At 36.2% G+C, this 19,127-nt stretch overlaps 1 protein-coding gene across 2 annotated transcripts in view; it reads left to right on the top strand.

Moving 5' to 3' along the window:
• Positions 1 to 19,127, top strand: part of Vwc2l (von Willebrand factor C domain containing 2 like) — a 152,868-nt gene that overhangs the window by 9,919 nt on the left and 123,822 nt on the right. For both annotated transcript variants that reach the window (XM_026786440.1, XM_013351619.2), the window contains one exon: positions 15,261 to 15,390. In XM_026786440.1, the coding sequence (XP_026642241.1) occupies positions 15,261 to 15,390 (130 nt within the window). The remainder of the gene's footprint in view (positions 1 to 15,260; positions 15,391 to 19,127) is intronic.

Here is a 19,127-nt window from a genome sequence, read left to right as displayed (position 1 = left end):
TTTAGGTGTGTAAAAATATCCCCTTTGCAGTGAGAATCCATCGTCTCGTCTTTGTTTTTGGAATATAGTCCTCTGGAGTGCGGGTGGGTAGTGTGCAGGTAGAGGGCATGACAGCTTCTCTGCTCACCCAGTTAAATTTACTACTGTCCTTCCTACTGGGAAATGTTACTATTAATGGTCGTAACTGCGTGATAAGTATGACTTCAGAGATTTGTGATGTCTGTGCCCTGTGCACACGGGGAGACTGGTGTTTGATTTGTAGCCACTTCTGAGATTTGCAGAGTATATGACTGTAAGTATCTTACTGGGGTCAGCCTTGAGAAGTCTGAAGTCATCACTGCCCAGTTCTGATTAATAAAACAGCAGCTCAAAAGACGAGAGAATGTCTACCTAGTAACTGCTCTTATAGAATTCAAAGTCCAATTGCATATATTAAGTTTGCCTATTTTTAATTGCGTTTTACTTGCGAAAACTGTGCAAGAGATTTGACAAACATATTCTTCTCTTTCCTATGTCTTATTTCCTCTTAAGTCTACACATTTTGTTCTAATTTTTCAGATATATATATATATACATATATATATATATATATATATTCCATGTAGTCCTCATTGAAATTGCTGCATACACACATTAGTGTGTGTGTGTGTGTTTGTGTGTGTTTGTACTCATGTGTGCATGCAGATGTGTTCTTACCTGATATGAGATGTTTCTACTTGAAGATAAGGTGAATCTTTCATTTCTACTCTTTAAGGTACCAACCACATTTTTGAAATTTTATTCTGTTTTCCTGCTCCTTGATTTATCTATCGGGCAGTAAAATGTGTTTTATGAAAGACAGCACAAGAAAAACCTATCAGTGTGTTTTTTATTTGTGCTTGTCTAGCTCTTGAGCAAAGGCTTGAGGCAAACCAGCAGGAGCAGATGGAGATTTCATTGGGCTTGCTGTCTCAAACAATAGCTCTTATTAATTGAGAACCTGCTTAGTCTAAAGTCTGCACTTTGGACTTTATCATCAATGCTGATTAGCATCAGTAATTTCATTCTGACACACCTCTATTGTTGCTCCGCTTGTCTCTAGTATGCCATAAAACACATCACAATAAAGTTATCTTCATATGGGTTTAATGACATCATGAAAAGAATGGAAAAAAAACTACTAAAGGGCCTAAGAAAGCCATTCACATCCTTAAAAAGATTTCAGATGACCTTATTCCATGCTGGTAGGAAGTTGTCTAAAAGATACAAAGTGCACTGAATGAAACTCATTATTTTCTCCACATTATTCCACCTCACTGTGAAGTCTTCTTGATCTGTCTATAGAATCAAAATAAAAATGTCATTATATATGTCTGTTAACAATAAACACTTTCAAGTAGTTGAAAGGTATAGTATTGCATATCAATTTGTTAATGACAATTCAAAAAGCATTATAATCTTATAATCAGGCATGGTGATATATGCCTGTAATCCCAGTATTTAGAAGGCAGAAACAGAAGAATCAGGAATTAAAGGTCATCCTCGTGGACATAGTCCGTTGGAAGCCAGTCTGGAATGCCTGAGACCCTGCCTAGGGGAAAAGAGGGATTGGAACATGACTTAGTGGTTAAAATGCCAACAGAGTAACTCTAAAGATAGGAGTGACCAGAGAACCGATGGAAACTCTGGGTGGGTGTAGTGGTCTAACCAAAATGCCAACATGTAGGAGGTGAGGACAGGGGATCATGAGAGTACTCTAGCTACCGAAATTAGCCATATAAAAGAGTTATGGGTTCAACTAAGAGACTTTTTCCTCGAGGAATAAAATGAAGAACAATCTAAGAAGACTCCTGATGTTAACTTCAGGCCTCTACATACATACTACACATATAAAAACACATATACACATATCATACTCAGCACACACAAATGCATGCAAAAAAGTACTTCTCTTATAAAAAATATTTGGGTTTGAGTTTTAAAATAATTTCTTTACCAGACATCTTACTCTATTTTTTGAGCTTACATTATTTTTATAAATATGGAAGTTTTATGGTATATATGTTAAATTGTATATAAAATTGTATGTATACATATATACAATTGCATGTACATATACATATATACATACACACATGTGTGTAGATGTGTATGTGGTGTATATATATGTGCGTGTGTGTGTGTGTGTGTATATATATATATATATATATATATATATTCTACTCCTAGAACTTTTGTTTCATAAAAAAACACTTATAGTTTGTTGAACCACTTTTTGAAGGAATAATAACACAAAGACTAACCAAAACTTCATGGAAATGAATAAAGCCACAGCTCATTAGTTGCAAAAGCAACATTAATATAGCACTTTCCTGTGGTCTTTCTGTCACGTTTTCCTACCTTCATGTTTAATAAGAAAATTCAAGCCAATTTGCGTCATCTTTTCCAATAATTATGTTGTATGCAAAGATTTATTTCAGCCAGTTGTTTATAGAAGTGTGATTTCAAGGCTTGTGACCCCAGGAACTCAGAGTTACAAGTACACAAGAACAATAAGATATTGGTACATCCAAAATCCATCTCTGGTTTAGTTTGAACACACTTGTGAAACAAGCCTAAGTTTGAAAAGGCTGTGAGAAACGGGAAGTCTCTGCTCTAAAAATGAAAACTTCTGTAATTAGACCAAATTAAAATCGATTAAATATTTTTGTATGTATTAGATTTAATGTTTAAATATGTTACTACTTAAAGTATTTAAATATATTTATAATACCTACATATATATTAGACTCTATTTATACTTTTAAAATATCCAATTTTATATCAGGAAATAGCAACGAAATTAAAATAAGTGCTCTTGAAATATATTTTGATAATTTTTAGACCCAGAACCAAACGGGGATGAGAAGGTGTTGTTCTTTTCATGGAGCAAAGCTCTGGCTCTCACTAGATGGGAGGAATGGCTTTTGAAAGAGGGCTGTCAGAGCACACAAATACCTGTAGCTCCCTAGTGCTAAAGATGGATTGCCACTGAGCTGACCCTAGTCCATGTGGTTCTTGTCAGTACAGCCAGTCAGTCCCTTAGGATGATATGGGGCAGACATTTAAACTCCTTGACTTCTTCAACTTTTCTCTTGATTTTTAAGTTGTTTGAATCTCAGAAGTGATACTGAAACTTCCCAGATTATTCAAATTTCCTGACTTTGAGTATCCTTTTAATAATGGGGACTTTCACAGACTATCTTACTATCAGCTCTTGTGAAACTCTTAGTAACAGTTTCCAATATTTGCCGTATGTCTCCTGAAGTCAGAGAAATGATGCATCTTGAAAGACCACTTGGAAATGCCCAGTGTGCAATGGACTACTGAGGTAAATAGACTATCTTTAAAAGGTCTGTCGGAAAGCTAGTGTAGACCTCTCAACTGGTAAGAACACAACAGTCAGTTGAAAATGGATTTTAAAGCAGATTCTACCACTGAGTTGCCAGGTGACTTAGGCACACATTCCTTCTCTTTCCGAATCAATGTTCACGTGTACCAAAATAAAGATCACAGGAGATGTTACTTGACACACAACAAATGATTCATAAAGGCCCACGATGTTTTTACCACCATTGCTACCAACCCACTATTTAATCCAAAATACCATGCCTGTATGACAGTTTAACACATTTTTTTTCTCATCTATTAACATCTTAAAGTTCATACAACTTCAACTGCAATTTAGGAAATGCCTTGCTAATTATTTCAGATAGTCCAACTCTTTTGCTCAACACAGAGAAGCAATTAATGAAGAAAATGTGGTCTATCTGAGATAACCTCTTCTTTCTTTTGGAATTGCCAAAATTATGTCTGTATGATTACTTATGGTAATTTATAAATCTGTATTGCATATAATAATTCAGTTAAGAAGTGACTTTTCAAGATAAGGATAATAGTAATAATGCCAGTTTTGCATTAACAATTATTTTAGACCAGACTTAGTAAAGTACAGCCCATGACCAAATATGCTCCACACTGTTTTATTGGAAACAGCCATGCTTAGTCATTTATATGCTTGCTATCTGTGGTTCCTTTTGAGGGATCCCAAAACATTATAGCCCTCTAAATGAAAAGTTGTTGGTTGATGATCTAGGCTTGTTACTTTCCCCTTTCTATTTCCTTCAAATTCTCTGTTATAACATTACTATAATCTGCAATCTTGGGGCCAATAGTGATGGATTCTGTTTCACCTGAGAGTAAACAAAAGTTTCACTTTTCAAACATAAAAATTTAAAAACACATACAGATTTGCCTATTTACTGTATGTGCTTAACCGACACATTAAACTGTATTTCTTTGTATAGTTAATTCCAATTTCATTGACATCCAATTATAATTTCATCTATTATCATATAAAATGAAGCAAAGTTTATAAAAGGTCCATCTTTTTATTCCTTTGCATTGCCCTTTAATTGTAAAACAACTTAAATGTTTTGTTTTAATATAATGCAATATATATTTGGTAATGTGCTAATAAGCAAAGGTGTGTAAATAGTCTATGTGGGTATCAGTCCATTATAGACATTTTCAAAATTAGTTGTCATAGCCAACCCTCTGATTTCATTAAGGTGGAGCAATGTACAAAATAGAGAAGGCATCACATTCACCATCACAAGGTCTGCTTGTGATGCACCATACAAAGGCTGCTGATGGGGTTGCTTTCTTATGGTTGCTATAAGAATTTGAATAAAGAAAGAGAGATTATGTTTGAAAGTTAAAGGAAAATAGCTTGAGCAGAAATGTCCAGGTACTGAAAGAATTAAAGAAAAACTGAAGAGTTAATGAAGAAAAGGAAAAGGGATGACCAGAGAGAAACAAATCAACAAAAGTGGTCAGAGGACTAGGGTTCAGAGTGACCGAAACAGGAAGGGAACGTGAGACCAGCCAGCTCCTGTGTGATGATCTGGTGAGGCAGCCAAGTGAGATTGGGAGCAAGTGAGAGAGTCACCCAAGGGCATGTGCAGGAGAAATTAACAAAATTAACATGAACACAAATAACAACAATCAGATTTATGTATTGTGCAAGTACATTCACCCACTGAATTATTTATATATTTATCTTCATCTTCCAAGCTTCAGTCAAAAAAATCTGTGTTTTTCTTCTTGTTATATAAATAGAGATTTATCATGACTGCCAAAGAGACAATCCTGACTGTCACTCTAGGGCTTTTTTCACTACACCTTATCAGTCTGGTGAGTTCCCTGTAAGACATTTTGCAAGAAATAGAGCTGAGAGCATTTGGTTTCCACCTCAGTGTGCGTGTGTGCATGCATGTGTGCGTGCATGTGTGGTGTGTGTGTCCTTTATTGCTGACTATTCAATTATTAGTCATTTGTTCTTTATTCGCATATCTTTTTCACAGAATGCAACATAGGCCACATGAGGAAATTGTTTCCCAATTGGTTTCAGTTTAAAACTCCCACTGTCAGGATGCTTACACGAATATTCTCATCTCTTGAAAGCAAAGACTTACTACACTTGGAAGGCAGTAAGGGCTAAGCAAGATTATATTTGCAAATTTTGATTTTAAATTTTTTTCTATTGGAGCTGGTGAGATAATTCAATACAGTTGCCACACAACTGTGAAGTCATGCGTTCAAATCCCCAGAACCTATATAACAGCTGGGTGCAGTAGCATGTGTCTCTAATCCAAGTTACTCCTAAGGTGAAAACAGGTAGTGGAAACAAGAAAATTCCCGACAGGCAGGCTAGCCTGGCATACAGGAAAAGAGACACTGCTTCAAACAAGGAAGAAGGCAAGATCCAGCTTTTGAAGTTGTCCCTGACATGCACACATTTGTACACACAGATAATGCATACATGTCATATACATGTGTTATACGCATATTAAAAATGTATTAAAAATAAAAATATCAACACTGAATAACTACTCTGACACTCTGCTGTAAACGGGCTTCAATGCCTCACCCTAAGTTTGACAGGGAAACAAAATTGTTCAGTCTAACTTTAATTTTCCTCCAGCATTAAAAATAAACTCCTGCTAAAATAGCAAACCTTTGACTCCTGAAATTTAGAAAGCTTTATTAAGGAGAAAAAGACAATCATGAAGAATATTCCTTTTGTTAATAAGACTCTGGGACATTCACATTAAAACTGGAAGATATGAAAATCAAGACTTCAAAAACTGTGAACCAAAGCTATTGTTCTTTTTCAAAAATCTGTATTTACAATGAATCTGATGAAGGACTGAAATTTCATCGGTAAATTGGGATTTACTGAACTGTCTAAAAGTGTCACCCAACACCATTCTCAATCTACTTACTCTTTGAATGCAAACATTGCCACATGTAAGAGTCTGCAAAATGTTTGGATAGCTTTCAAAACTCTGAGCAATACTATTTTTAGAAATTAAACATTTCAAAGAATTCATAATGAAAGCAAGAATGCCATGATTTAATTAAATGACCTATGAGCACTACACTTCCTTAGGAAACTCAAAGGAATTTAAAATCATCACATGAGGAGTGGGAGAGGGAGAGCTACTGTCAGGAGGGGCTATGACGAAGACAAGTCCAAAGTCACATAGACGGCCTATTTCTCCACATAAAGCATTACTCCCTTGGAACAGCCCAGTGAGAAAATTAAATCACTGTTAAGGGCAAGGGAAAAAACTCTTTTTGTTCTCTGACTTCTATACGTATTCTGTGGCATATGCACTCCACAAAACTCACACAAAAGATACAAATAAAAGGTAATAAAATGTAAAGTTTTTAAAAGATTATATATTTATCTCTTGCTTCTTTAAAAATGAGAAAACCTAAGCTGAAGAAGGTTAATCTGATGAAGGTAAACACCAGGGAAGTTGATGGCAGAACTTCTCTTCCAGATGTCCTCTTCCTTCATTATCATACAACCATTCCCACTGCAGACAGCACACGCAACAGCACAAGTACCAAGTCATATGCAAACACATGGAAGACTGTCAGGAAATTCATTAATTAAAATATACTTTGGTTTTATTGCCCATAAACCATCCCAATATATTTGTTTTAGAACCGGGTAAGCTATGAGCTAACTATGAAATAATAAACTATAAAGTTCAGGAGGAAGTTGTTTGACCTTTCAATTGGAACCATGATATATTTTGGTATTAACAATTATAAAGCACTTAATATAATTAACTTTTAATTACTTCTTTCAAGAGCAAATCCACATACAATGTTATTGCCAAATTAAAAAGGAAGAAAATAACTCAATTTTTAAAATACGTTTGCCTCAAGAAAACTGAGACACTGGCACAGAGTTCTTAGGAAGTGTTCTCTATTTCTTTCCTAGTGCGACATGTGCTCTTGTCCCATCTCATAGACTCTGAAGAAGAACATGGATTCTTTCCCAGCCGTGCAATGCTAGCTGCCTGTATTCTCGTGCTCTCTCCTTTCCGGCATTACTTCCTTTCAATGATTTCTGTAAAACTATACTGTTGCTATTTGTTTCGTATATGACTCTTCGAGTATAGAATTCTCATGGCCTCATTTTCTCCCATAACTACTTTGGAATTTTTTATTGACTTTTATTGAGCTCTATGTTGTTCTCTGCTCCCCTCCCTGCCACTCCCCTCCTCTCCTCTTCAACCCTCCCCCAAGGTTCTCATTCTCCCAATTTACTCAGGAGATCTTGTCTTTTTCTACTTTCCCTGTAGATTGGATCCATGCATGTCTCTTTAAGTGTCCTCATTTTTGTCCAAGTTCTCTGGAGTTGTGATTTGTGGGATTTTTTTAATGTTCCTGCCAAAGACTACGCATCAGCTGATGTCAGCAGTCTCTTCTTTCCAGTGCCATCAGGAACATTTTGAAGTTATGCACTTGTGTATATTTTCCCTGTGTGGCCCATGGGGCATCCTCATGACCAGGCTCTGATGAACATGTTCCCAGGAACATTGTCGTAGCATCTTCTTGTACCAAATGCAGCTTCCCCCTAGCTTGTAGGGAAGGGACACATGATGTCACCTTCTAGAGCCCTTCACAGGTATCTGTGGGACAGAAAATACACCTGAGTTCAACTGAAGAGGGCATTCGCTGACACTTCCCTTGCCTCTATTTGTTCTGTTTTTCTGGAACTTATTCCCTTTGGGAAAAGCTGAATTTTTGTCATGGAATTTCTTGAGAGCTTAAAAATGCATCTGTTCTACACATCACTTATTAAAATAGGCGGTATCAAGACAACGTGAAATATGTCAAAACTGGAGTTTATCAGCAACTTTTTTTTGTTAAAACTTGTTGAAATAGGAAGCGGTGAGCTGCGTTCCCTGCACCCGGCCGCCCGCACGGCTAGCTTTAGCTTATGCCCCGAAATAATTACACGGAAACTGTATTCTTTTAAACACCGCTTGGCCCATTATAGCTAGCCTTTTCTCAGCTAACTCTCGCACCTGGACTAGCCCATTTCTAATAATCTATGTAGCCCAAGAGCTGGCTTACCAGGAATGATCTTAACCTGCGTCTGCCTGGAGTGGGAGAATCATGGCAACTCTCTGACTCAGCTTCTTTCTCCCAGCATTCTGTTCTGTTTACTCCTCCCACCTATGTTTTAACCTATGAGGGCCAAGCAGTTTTATTATTGCTTAACCAATGAAATCAACAGACCGATATATGACACTCCCACAAAAACTAATGACAGCAAGTTGTAGGGGAGAAGCTGGGGTGGATCTGGTAGGGTAGGAAAAGAAATTGGTACATAAATATGACTAAAATACATTGATCATATTACAAAATTACAAAATATTTTAAAACATGCCAAAATGTTTACTATTTTTCAGAAGAAACCCTTTCAAGGAAACAATATACATTTAAAATAATCTTACCATCATATTATAATGCTGAACTTTTCAAAACAAAGTAACTTCTTTGTCCTTAATAATTAAAACTTTCAGATTGGCCTTTCATGTATTTTCTGATCTTTTTACATTTTCCTCAAGCTCAGATTAAATTAAAATGAAATTTAGTTCTCCATTTTTAATCATATCAGTAATTATTCTGAGAAAACTTGGTTAAAATGTCAAAATATACCTGTTTAAATCTTAACTTTTGGTTGTCATTCATAAAGAGCAGGATAGGTGGATCATTTCTAGTGTCATGACTTCATACACTTTACATGATATAATACATGCTGAGAGCTACTTGTAGTAAGCAAACAGTGTTTTGAATTTTCACATTTCAAAATTATAGTTTATTAGTTGTCTGGTTTATTATTAATGCATAAGCAAGAGACTTTTCACAACCATTTCTATAAAATGCTTTTATTTTCAGCAAAATTGTAAGGAGTTTTTATAAGCACATAAGCGATAATATCCTATAATACATTTTCAAATCAAACACTCCTTCAAAAGATCCAAAACTAGTGCTACTTAATCCATCATTCAAATGATACATGAATACACATTTGTTGTTGAACACACAGAGAGATGGAGAGATATGTGTAGCTATAGATATAGATGCAGGTATATAGGTAGATTTAATGTATGTATGTATGTATATATATATACTATCTAGATATAGCTATGTATAAACGTACATAGATAAATGGATATATAGATAGATTATATATAGAGGCATAAATAGATATTGATATATAGATATAGATATGCAGATTTGTACCAGATTTTTCATTTGCTTCAGAAGTATTAATATTCTTAAAGACATTTCAACTGAATCTCTGTAATTTGATGAGTTTCAACCTCAGTGTTCCCAAAACTAGTCAATAGGGCAGGCAGCTCACTGGAGGGGTCATCAGAAGATCATTAGATCAGAAACACAAACGAGAATTTTAATCAGATGCTATGGGTCATCTTTCTCATGATTGTGAGTTTTGGTTGAAACTCATCAGGTCTGCTGATTATTTGGTGGCATCTGCTGCATTCCTATCACCATCGACAGGAACGGCCAGGGATGCCAACTACTCTACTCTGCTCCTGCACTTTGTAAGCTAATGTATATTTTAATGAAGTGAACAGCGAAAATCCTGACAAGCATCAGCAAATTTGAAATAGAGTCTTTCAAATTTCTCATCCAGACTGGAAGTAATGAGACTTGTTCCATAAACTGATAAAATTTATGCCATAAATTATCTCCAAAAGAAGAGTGCTTCGCGAAGCAACGCTTCTCATTTGTTGGGATTAGATTTTTAAATAGTTGTTCGAATGGGTTGCTTTGTAAAAGGGAGTTGAGCTATATTTCCTTGAACTTTTGCTCATGATCAAAGAAATGCAAGAACCCTGACTGCATGGAGCTTGATATCACTCGGTCAGAAAGAAAGTCACTGATTTAGTGATTGCAACGAAGCTTGGCCACTAGAATCTATCCCACCCGTGTCTGCATTCACCCCTCAGCTTCTAACAGCATTATCAGAGACCTTTCTTGGAATAGAGTTTTTATTTCTCAGAATACTCAGGAGGTGTTTTGCTCTTCTTAAAAAAAAAAAGCATTTTTCAAATCAGGACTTTTTGCTAAAAATGTATTTTACAATGTACTAAAATTAACGTGATAAATGTACACCATTCATCTGGGCACATATTACAGGTCTGACTAACTTTTTCTCAGTCCTTTAAGTAATTCCACTGCATATACTCATGCCTTAAATTTAGTTAGCACAGTATTTTCTAATGCAATAAAAGTCTGTAATCGTCTGCTGCTAGATAAGTTAGTCAACGAACTGCTTGTGGATTGGCTTACCTGTGATCGACACAATGAATGTTATAAACTTAAAGTTACTTCTACAGAGTGAGTTTCTGTTCAGAGACAGAATACCAGAACCCAAATAGTTATTTCATGACTCATAGTCAGGAATCCATTTATGATATTTAAATAAAATGTGAACATCCCATTGAGTCAAAACCCTTTCCACACATGATGAGCACAGACAAAGCTGCTAGAGGTGTGGCTCAGCGTATGAGAAAACACAGATTCTGCACAAATAGTTGCAGATTTTGTTAAATATTTATCGTCATTATAAGACATCTTGTAGGTGCTGAGGATTCAGAGCCAAACAATGTATTATAAGTAACTTAAAATGTATGAAAGCAATAGACAAGAAAAAATGTTCAAAAACCAGTAAAATAATTTCATGAATGAAAGGTGAATTTTAAACAGACACCATAGGTGACAGAAAATATGAGGTTGCCCATCTGCTTCTTGTAACTTTCTGATTGGAATTTGTATGGCAAGCCTTACTGACAGTGAGTATTTCTTCCTGGAGATTTGAAACAATGTCACTGACAGACACCCCTAAGTCCTGATGACTTGATTGTCATATATTTCTCATATCCAAACTTTCCTCAGATGTGAGAGAATGTGTCTCAGCCAAAACAATTCTACATTTCTATATATGTACATGTTCTATAGAATATGAACAGTTCTAACCAAATGGTATGTAAAACAATATTCATGTTATCGGACCTTAACCCTTAGGGATGATCATATTAACTCCTACATTCTCAGAAAGAAAATATTTGACAATTTTCTAAAATTATTTTGTTATTCCAGTAACTTAAGTTTCTGGTTCCCAGGCTATTACCAATTTAAAATGTCACAAGTATCCATGACACTGTTTTCAGGATTCCAGTCCATCTCTTTTCTCCAACATTTTCAGATCATGGTGACTTTGCAGTTCAGTTTCAGATACGAGGTCTCTGGAAGCTAACCATTTTTAACCAAACATTTCTTCCCATGTTTCCCATTCTACTAGCAAGGAAGGAAGTTTACCTTCTAGTTACCTAAGCCAATACTTAAGTCACTGGCTACTTTATCCAATCATATTCATCTAATGATTCTCATATGTGAGTTTGGGAATGAGGCATGTGTAATCTAGGGCCCACTGGGGCAGCACTTGTCACAGATGCAATGTACTCAGTCACTGGCTACTTTATCCAATCATATTCATCTAATGATTCTCATATGTGAGTTCGGGAATGAGGCATTTGTAATCTAGGGCCCACTGGGGCAGCACTTGTCACAGATGCAATGTACTCAGCGACAATGGGAATTGCAGGTCATCTCTATAGTCCCTGCTTATAGTTCCACATTAGCCATTTCAAGCCACATAGTTAGTCATGCAATAGATTTATAAGATGCATATTGTACTTATGCCACTTAATATGAACTTTAGCAAATAAACATTAGCTGTAATCATAACTACAAATATTTTTATGAAAATGTAAATGTATCAAATATTACAATGTTTTTAAAATATTGCTTAGAAGTGAAGCAGTTTGGGAGATTTCACCAAAAGGAGAATTAAAATGTTAGAATGGTGTCACTTCATCATCTGCCTCCCCTAATATCTGGCTCACAAAACCACATAGCTCCACATGTTCTTATTTTGAAAAAGGCAGAAAATCTAGTAAGACTATTTTCCCATCTACTTATTTCAGCACTCTCTGTTCCTCCAAAGACAGCTTTATTCCTTAATCTTTGATTTTATGGGAGCATTTTTAGGTTTAATCTGTAGTTTTTGCGTTGAAGGATCCAATAAAGGGAAATTGGTACCAGCTCAGTGCTTAAGATGGGAAGCTTTATCACAAATACCAAACCTTGCAGTTTTACACTATAAGGTGGGCAGGCTATTAAAAATCTGAACTTAATACCAGAGAAGCTAAGTGGTTGCTTCTATTAACTTTCCACTGTCTAAAAAGTTCTGTTCAAAAATGTAAAGGAAGACAGAGGTCATAGAGATGTCAAATTGAGAAAGAGAGTAGCAATGTCATCAAAGCCAGTAAGACTTGGCAAGGCTGGCAAGGTCAGGAATGGGCCTCAGTAGGAGGTCAGTGGGTGGAATTTGACAGAATGGTGAGAGCCAGGAGTTTAATGCTTGAAGAAATAAAGGACGGGGAGGATGTAGGCAGGACTACTCAGACTGTTTGGGATACAGTCTGAAAACTGGGTAACTGAAGGCAGATGAGAGAGTGGACATGCCAGGCTGGACTGGGATATACATGCTAGCCACATTGAGTCCAGAAGATGGATATGGTAGGGAATTATGGGATAAGGTCTCAAGGAAAGATAATTTGAAAGAACAAATTAATACAATGAAAAAGAATTAACATGACTATTAAAGATTTACGGCCAGAAAGAGATAACCGTAGAGCATAAATAAGCCGAGTTCAAGGATAACTATGAGATACTAAGAATTAGGAAGATAATTATGTCTTCTTAGTTTGTTTCATTTCTCAACACCCTTTCAAAAATCTCCAGCATGCTTTCATCACCAATCATTCCGTATCAGTTCTCCCTAAGAGCATTTTTTTTGGGATTTCAAAGCAGGCCTCTGCACATGTATCCACCATGTATTGCTGTCTGTCTTTGTTAGTTCCTATAAGACTCCACCAAGAATAATTCCGGACTCAAAATGTAAGGATACCAAATCTTCTCTAACATAAGCCATCAGACTAAATAAATGCCCCCTAATATTACAGCTCATATTTTCACTGATAAATTCCCACAATAACTTTCATATACTAACTGCAGGAATTAGTAAATTTCTCAACAAGAAGTACATACACTCCATAAACCAATTCCCCAATGTTATTGTTATTACTCTGGAACTGGTTTATGTGGACAAGTACGAAGATCACGGGATATCAGTTATTCAAATGAGGCCATGATGGATGGTGTTTCTTGTTGTCAAACAACAGGATGGAATTCAGGCACATCCCTACTTTCAAATCTCTGCCCTTTGCTTATTCATAGGACCTAGAAAACTGTTAAACCTGTGCCAACTGATTCAGTCATCTATGAGATGATAATTTAAAAAATTCCTTTCTTGGAGTATAACAGAAATGAGAAAACTGATAATATACAATTTCTTAATATAGTAATAAACAATAAAATTCAAGTTCATGACAAAGCATGGGATAATGTGATGGATTATTCTACAAAGCATAAATTTGACTGGTAGAGAGTTTGTGTGTTATCTTCAATAAACCAATCTGTCACACTTAAACATAGCATTATTTTATCACAGCTTCTATTAACTAATCCTCTTATCCAAAGACTAAGACAATTAGAGTGGGCTATCATTCTTCAAGCAAAAAAATGGAGATTAAATAAGTTTTTTAAATAAGCAATGCATTGGTTTCTACCTCACTCAAACTACTTGAGACAGCGAACATTGATTACCCAAATTACTTGGATAATTACTTCTGAAAGAATCAGGAACAGGCCAGGTGGTGGTGGCATGTGCCTTTAATCCCAGCACTTCGGAGGCAGAATAAGGCGGTTCTCAGCGAGTTCAAGGCCAGCTTGGTCTACAAGAAAAGGAAGAATAGATGAGAATTTTGGACAATAGCCCCAGAGGAGTATAAGAGGGTTCCATTAGATCAGTTTGTAGGTATAGAACTACAGCATTGTGCTTAAGGCAGAAGTTCCTGAGAGCAAATAGCTTGTTTAGAAAAGTGTGGACAATGTATGACTTCTAAGAGTGCAGACCTTTCGTCTTAAAAGTCAAAACCTAAGATGCTTGAAGTGTAGAGGTAGGGTCTATATAGGATGAAAAGGTCACTGGCATTTTATAGAAAAGAAACTGAAAATCCATTCATTCTTGGTTCGTAAGTACTGTAAAGATGAAAATTCCTTTCAGCATTGTATCATTTTAATTATTTTCCCTTCATTTTAGAGTCTTTAACTCTTGTTTAAATGGTGGCTTTTTAAGTCAATTGATTTTAGTTCATTTCTCAAAGCAAGCAGGCATGGGTAAGGTACTCAAAAACTATTCCAGGAGGCTAAATCTGGATGTTTGGATCCCAAATAAATTTTTTATAGCATTCACACTGAAAAGCTGCCATCTAAGCTTAAGTTGCCTTGAACAAGTGTACAAGAAGGGTCAGGATATGCATGCACCATTTTTTCATTTCCAGAAACTCACCTTTCTTAGGAAGCAAAAACGACCAATTCGCAAAATTGATTTCATATGTTCTAATATCTTCTTTCCCAGAGGAAGGTAAAGTAGACAGTGAATCTGGAAACCAAATGGCAAGTTTGCTGTCCAAACTTCTCTGCAAAGTTGGGCAGTGGTGTAGAACCACTCATTCATTATTCACAGAGACCTAAGCTGTGCCTCATGTTGGCTTAGGTATACACGTTGCCTTTCTTTGAGGACAGAATGAACACATGAGTGGTGGATGGAATTAAAGTCAATATAAACACTAATGTCTTGTCTTCTGACAGCATATGAATGTGCAAGCATTAAGTCATAGGAGAAAAGGGGCTAATCTGAGATTTGTTCCTAGCCCTCTCCATGTGAATGGTGTCGCTGTGAGCCCAGCAATGAAGTTCACTGTGTTGTAGCAGACTGCGCAGTTCCTGAGTGTGTCAACCCAATCTATGAACCAGAACAGTGTTGTCCTGTCTGCAAAAATGGTAAGAATGCCCTGCATTAGCTTTCGAGACGGGGTTAGGACAAGGCACCAGTATTTCACACTGGCATGCCATTCAGTGCAAGAGCCCTCTAAGAGCTGCTTCTGGCTTTTCAATATGGGCAGCACTGGCATGTATGTTTTTCTGAAACCTTAAAGTGAAAATGTACTAGGGATGGGTAGCTTCTCATCTGGGGAATTAGAGTTCTTGAAAGCTAGCTTTGTTGTGACCCATATTATTTATTGTTATTTTATAAGGAGACTGTTGGAGATAACACAGTACCAAACTTTTGTACTGATTGCATTTCTCACTATTTTGGAACCTGTGAAACCATTTTCTAAATTTCATGGTATATAGTGCATCCTAAGACAAAGAAAATGGAGAAAATGTCAAGTTTGGATTTGAACATAAATAAAACTTCAAGTTTAAGTTGTCCAAGAATATAAATTGAATTATAAGTGTGCTTACATTCAAACAAGAAATTCTAAAACCGATGTGTTGGAGGCGGGGTGTGTAACCAAGATTTTTGTTATAGAAGGGCCCTGTTGTCACAGAAATTGCTATAGATGAGGAAGTGACTTGTATTTAAGATTATGGATTCATTTTTTCCCCTTGTGAAATGGAATAGTTGAGAAAGTTACAATATTTTAGTCATCTGAAATCATCATAGTGCCATAGAGAAAACATTGCAAAGCAATGGTCTTCCAGGACACTATCAGCAAAGATCATACAGTCACACTCTTCCTGGTCATGTTCTGACAAAAGACAGGAAATACTTCTCTAGTTAACAGTCAACAAATGCCCCACGGGCATTCCCATCTACTTGGAAGGGAAAGTGGTTGTCGCCCCCCTTATTAGTCTATGGCTGAACTGATGTGCTCTTGGATGAGTATCCGTGACTGTCTCAGGGTACATGCATACATACATACATACATACATACATACGTACATACATACATACACACATACATTTTCAATTTACATTAACTCACCTACTAATCTTTTCCTTAACAGATGGTTTAATTAGTTTAAAAATAGCATAATGTTATTTAAAGACAAAGCAAAAGTGACTCCTATTGTTTTCAAAATAAATTTTGTGGTTTGGTATCTTCCCAAAACACTAATCATAACCCCATCTGATGTTTTTCCGGGCATAGGCTTTCCTGTTTCTTATCATATAGTCCATTGCATTATTAAACTGCTCACTTGACTTCTCATTTTCTTCTTATCCAGCTGACTTATGGTGACCATTTCTAATTCAGGAACCAGAAATAAATACACCCTTGAAGTTCTAACGTGCATTCTATATGCAAAGATACACAATTTAAAACTTCATATTTCTGAAAAGGTTTAAAGAAACTGGAAAAGATACAAGAAAGAACAGTAAGATGATTTAATGTTTGAAAAAATAGGACTTGGGAGGATAGACTGAAGGAGTTAGCATAATTTGTCCAGAAGAGAAGGCTCAGGGGAAAAGTAACTGTCATGGAGTATATGAATGGTTGGTCTAAAGTAGAAGAGAACTTGTTATTTTTCATTTTCTCCAAGGATAAAAAGAAGGAAAGCTCAGCTACCCAATCAATCTTTTAAAATGGGATTGACAAGTCTTTAACTGGAGAATTTTTTTTTTTTTTTTGGTTTGGAAGTAACCATCTAAGCAGGTCCTTGCGAATATTTTCTTCCCCAAGTGGCCCTTGTTAACTTTGCCCCGCTTTTAGAGCAAGTGCTTACAGTATGCATTCAGCATTCCCTCAGAATTAGAGATTCTAGTCCATGTATTTAGGATGCAGTATAAATGCATGTTTCTAATAAATCACCCCAGATACCCAACACAAGCCTATACAATATCTAGACTTCATGTCTAGCCAAATGCTCAGATGGCCATTTCAACTAGCCATCTTTAATATGTCATTATGCAAGATTAGCTTGCATTTTACATATATTAGAATTTTTTCTTCAAATAAAACTCTCTTTGCACATGTGTATTGAACAAGCTTTGAGACATCTATTCATAAAACTGATGAGTTCATGCTAAGTACACAGTTTTCTGATGCTGTATCCCTGGCATAGTTTACAGACTCCATTTCTGCTTCATCTTGTACTTCCAAAGAAATTATTACTTTTTAATGGCAATGGGTTTCTGATCCTACTGCACGTACTGGCTTTGTAAGAGCCTAGGCAGTTTGGATGCTCAACTTGCTAGATCTAGATGGAGGTGGGGGTTCCTTGGACTTCCCACAGGGCAGGGAACCCTGATTGCTCTTTGGGCTGAGGAGAGGAGGGGGACTTGATTAGGTGAGGGGGAGGGAAATGGGAGGCGGTGGCGGGGAAGAGACGGAAATCTTTAATAAATAAATAAAAAATTAAAATAATAATAATAAGGGAAATGAATCTGGATTAAATAAGTAGGAATACTAACTCTTGCTATAACATAATATTAAGAGATGTTTTATTATCAAATGTCATTAATTTGACGATTATTCTCAAAATAGAAAGTATGATAACTGCCAAAGGACGTTGATCAAAAGGACCAGTAAGAGCCTCTGAAACCTGTATTTTATTAATGAAACAAACTGTGCCCACACTTGAGTTGCTAATTTTCTAAGCATAGTTAAGAAAATAGAAGCAGATCACAGATTGTACATATGTAGAAGAGCTGGAGGGTAAATAAATATCATAACAGACTGTAAGTAGGAGTGTATTGAAAATTCTAGCACATAGTAAGCTGATCTTATTATATTAGATGATAAATTTGTTCATTATAGTAAAAACTATTACATAAAAGAATGTCTCTTATCTTCTTAGATTAAAGTAAAAGCACAAGTTAAAAATATGCCCTGTGGATCAGGTAGAGGCAGTAGATCCTAATTTATACATAGTCCCTTAACATTCTGTGTATTTTCTTAAATCTTTATAAATATTGGTGACTTGGCAAACAATTTTTTCATTTTACATAAATGCTGGTATTGTCTTGACAGTCAAATCTTTCATTTAACAAGATTAATTTTTCCAACTTCCTGATTAGAATTTGCCCAAAGTAAGATGCAGTAAAGATAGAAACTAAATGTTTAAATTGGTCAGGTCTATCATATTTAACCTTAAAATTTAGTATCAATAATACAAAAGTAATACAAAAGTCCTTGCTTTGAGGTTATTCATAAGCCAACAAAGTAGGAAAACAATATATTGGTAATTGAGAGACAACTGTCACCAAAAAGAACGAGAACAACTATTACAAAACTGAGAATTCTTATTTTATAAAATGCAATTTAATTTCTTCCCTAGATAAACAGTGATACTTTTCCTTTGTCTCAATACAATTTGTAAATATTAATTTTTTTTATTGAGAAAAGGAAAAAAAAGTTTCCCCCTCCTCCCGGCCTCCCATTTCCCTCCCCTCCTCCCACTCTTCTCCCCCTCCCCCTACTCGTCTCCCCCTCCCTCTCCAGTCCAAAGAGCAGTCAGGGTTCCCTGCCCTGTGGAAAGTCCAGGTTCTTCCCCCTTCCTCCATGTCTAGGAAGGTGAACATCCAAACTGGCTAGGCTCCCACAAAGCCAGAACATGAAGTAGGAACAAAACCCCATGCCATTGTCCTTGGCTTCTCAGCAACCCTCATTGTCCGCCATATTCAGAGAGTCCAGTTTTATCCTATGCTTTTTCAGTCATAGTCCAGCTGGCCTTGGTGAGCTCCCAATAGATCAGCCCCATTGTCTCTGTGGGTGGGTGCACCCCTCGTGGTC

The sequence above is a fragment of the Microtus ochrogaster genome, linkage group LG4, assembly GCF_000317375.1.
Source record: "Microtus ochrogaster isolate Prairie Vole_2 linkage group LG4, MicOch1.0, whole genome shotgun sequence".
In the NCBI taxonomy this organism is placed as follows: Eukaryota; Metazoa; Chordata; class Mammalia; order Rodentia; family Cricetidae; genus Microtus; species Microtus ochrogaster.
The sequence above is the reverse complement of the archived record's forward strand: the minus strand, read 5'-3'. Positions and strand labels throughout refer to the sequence as shown.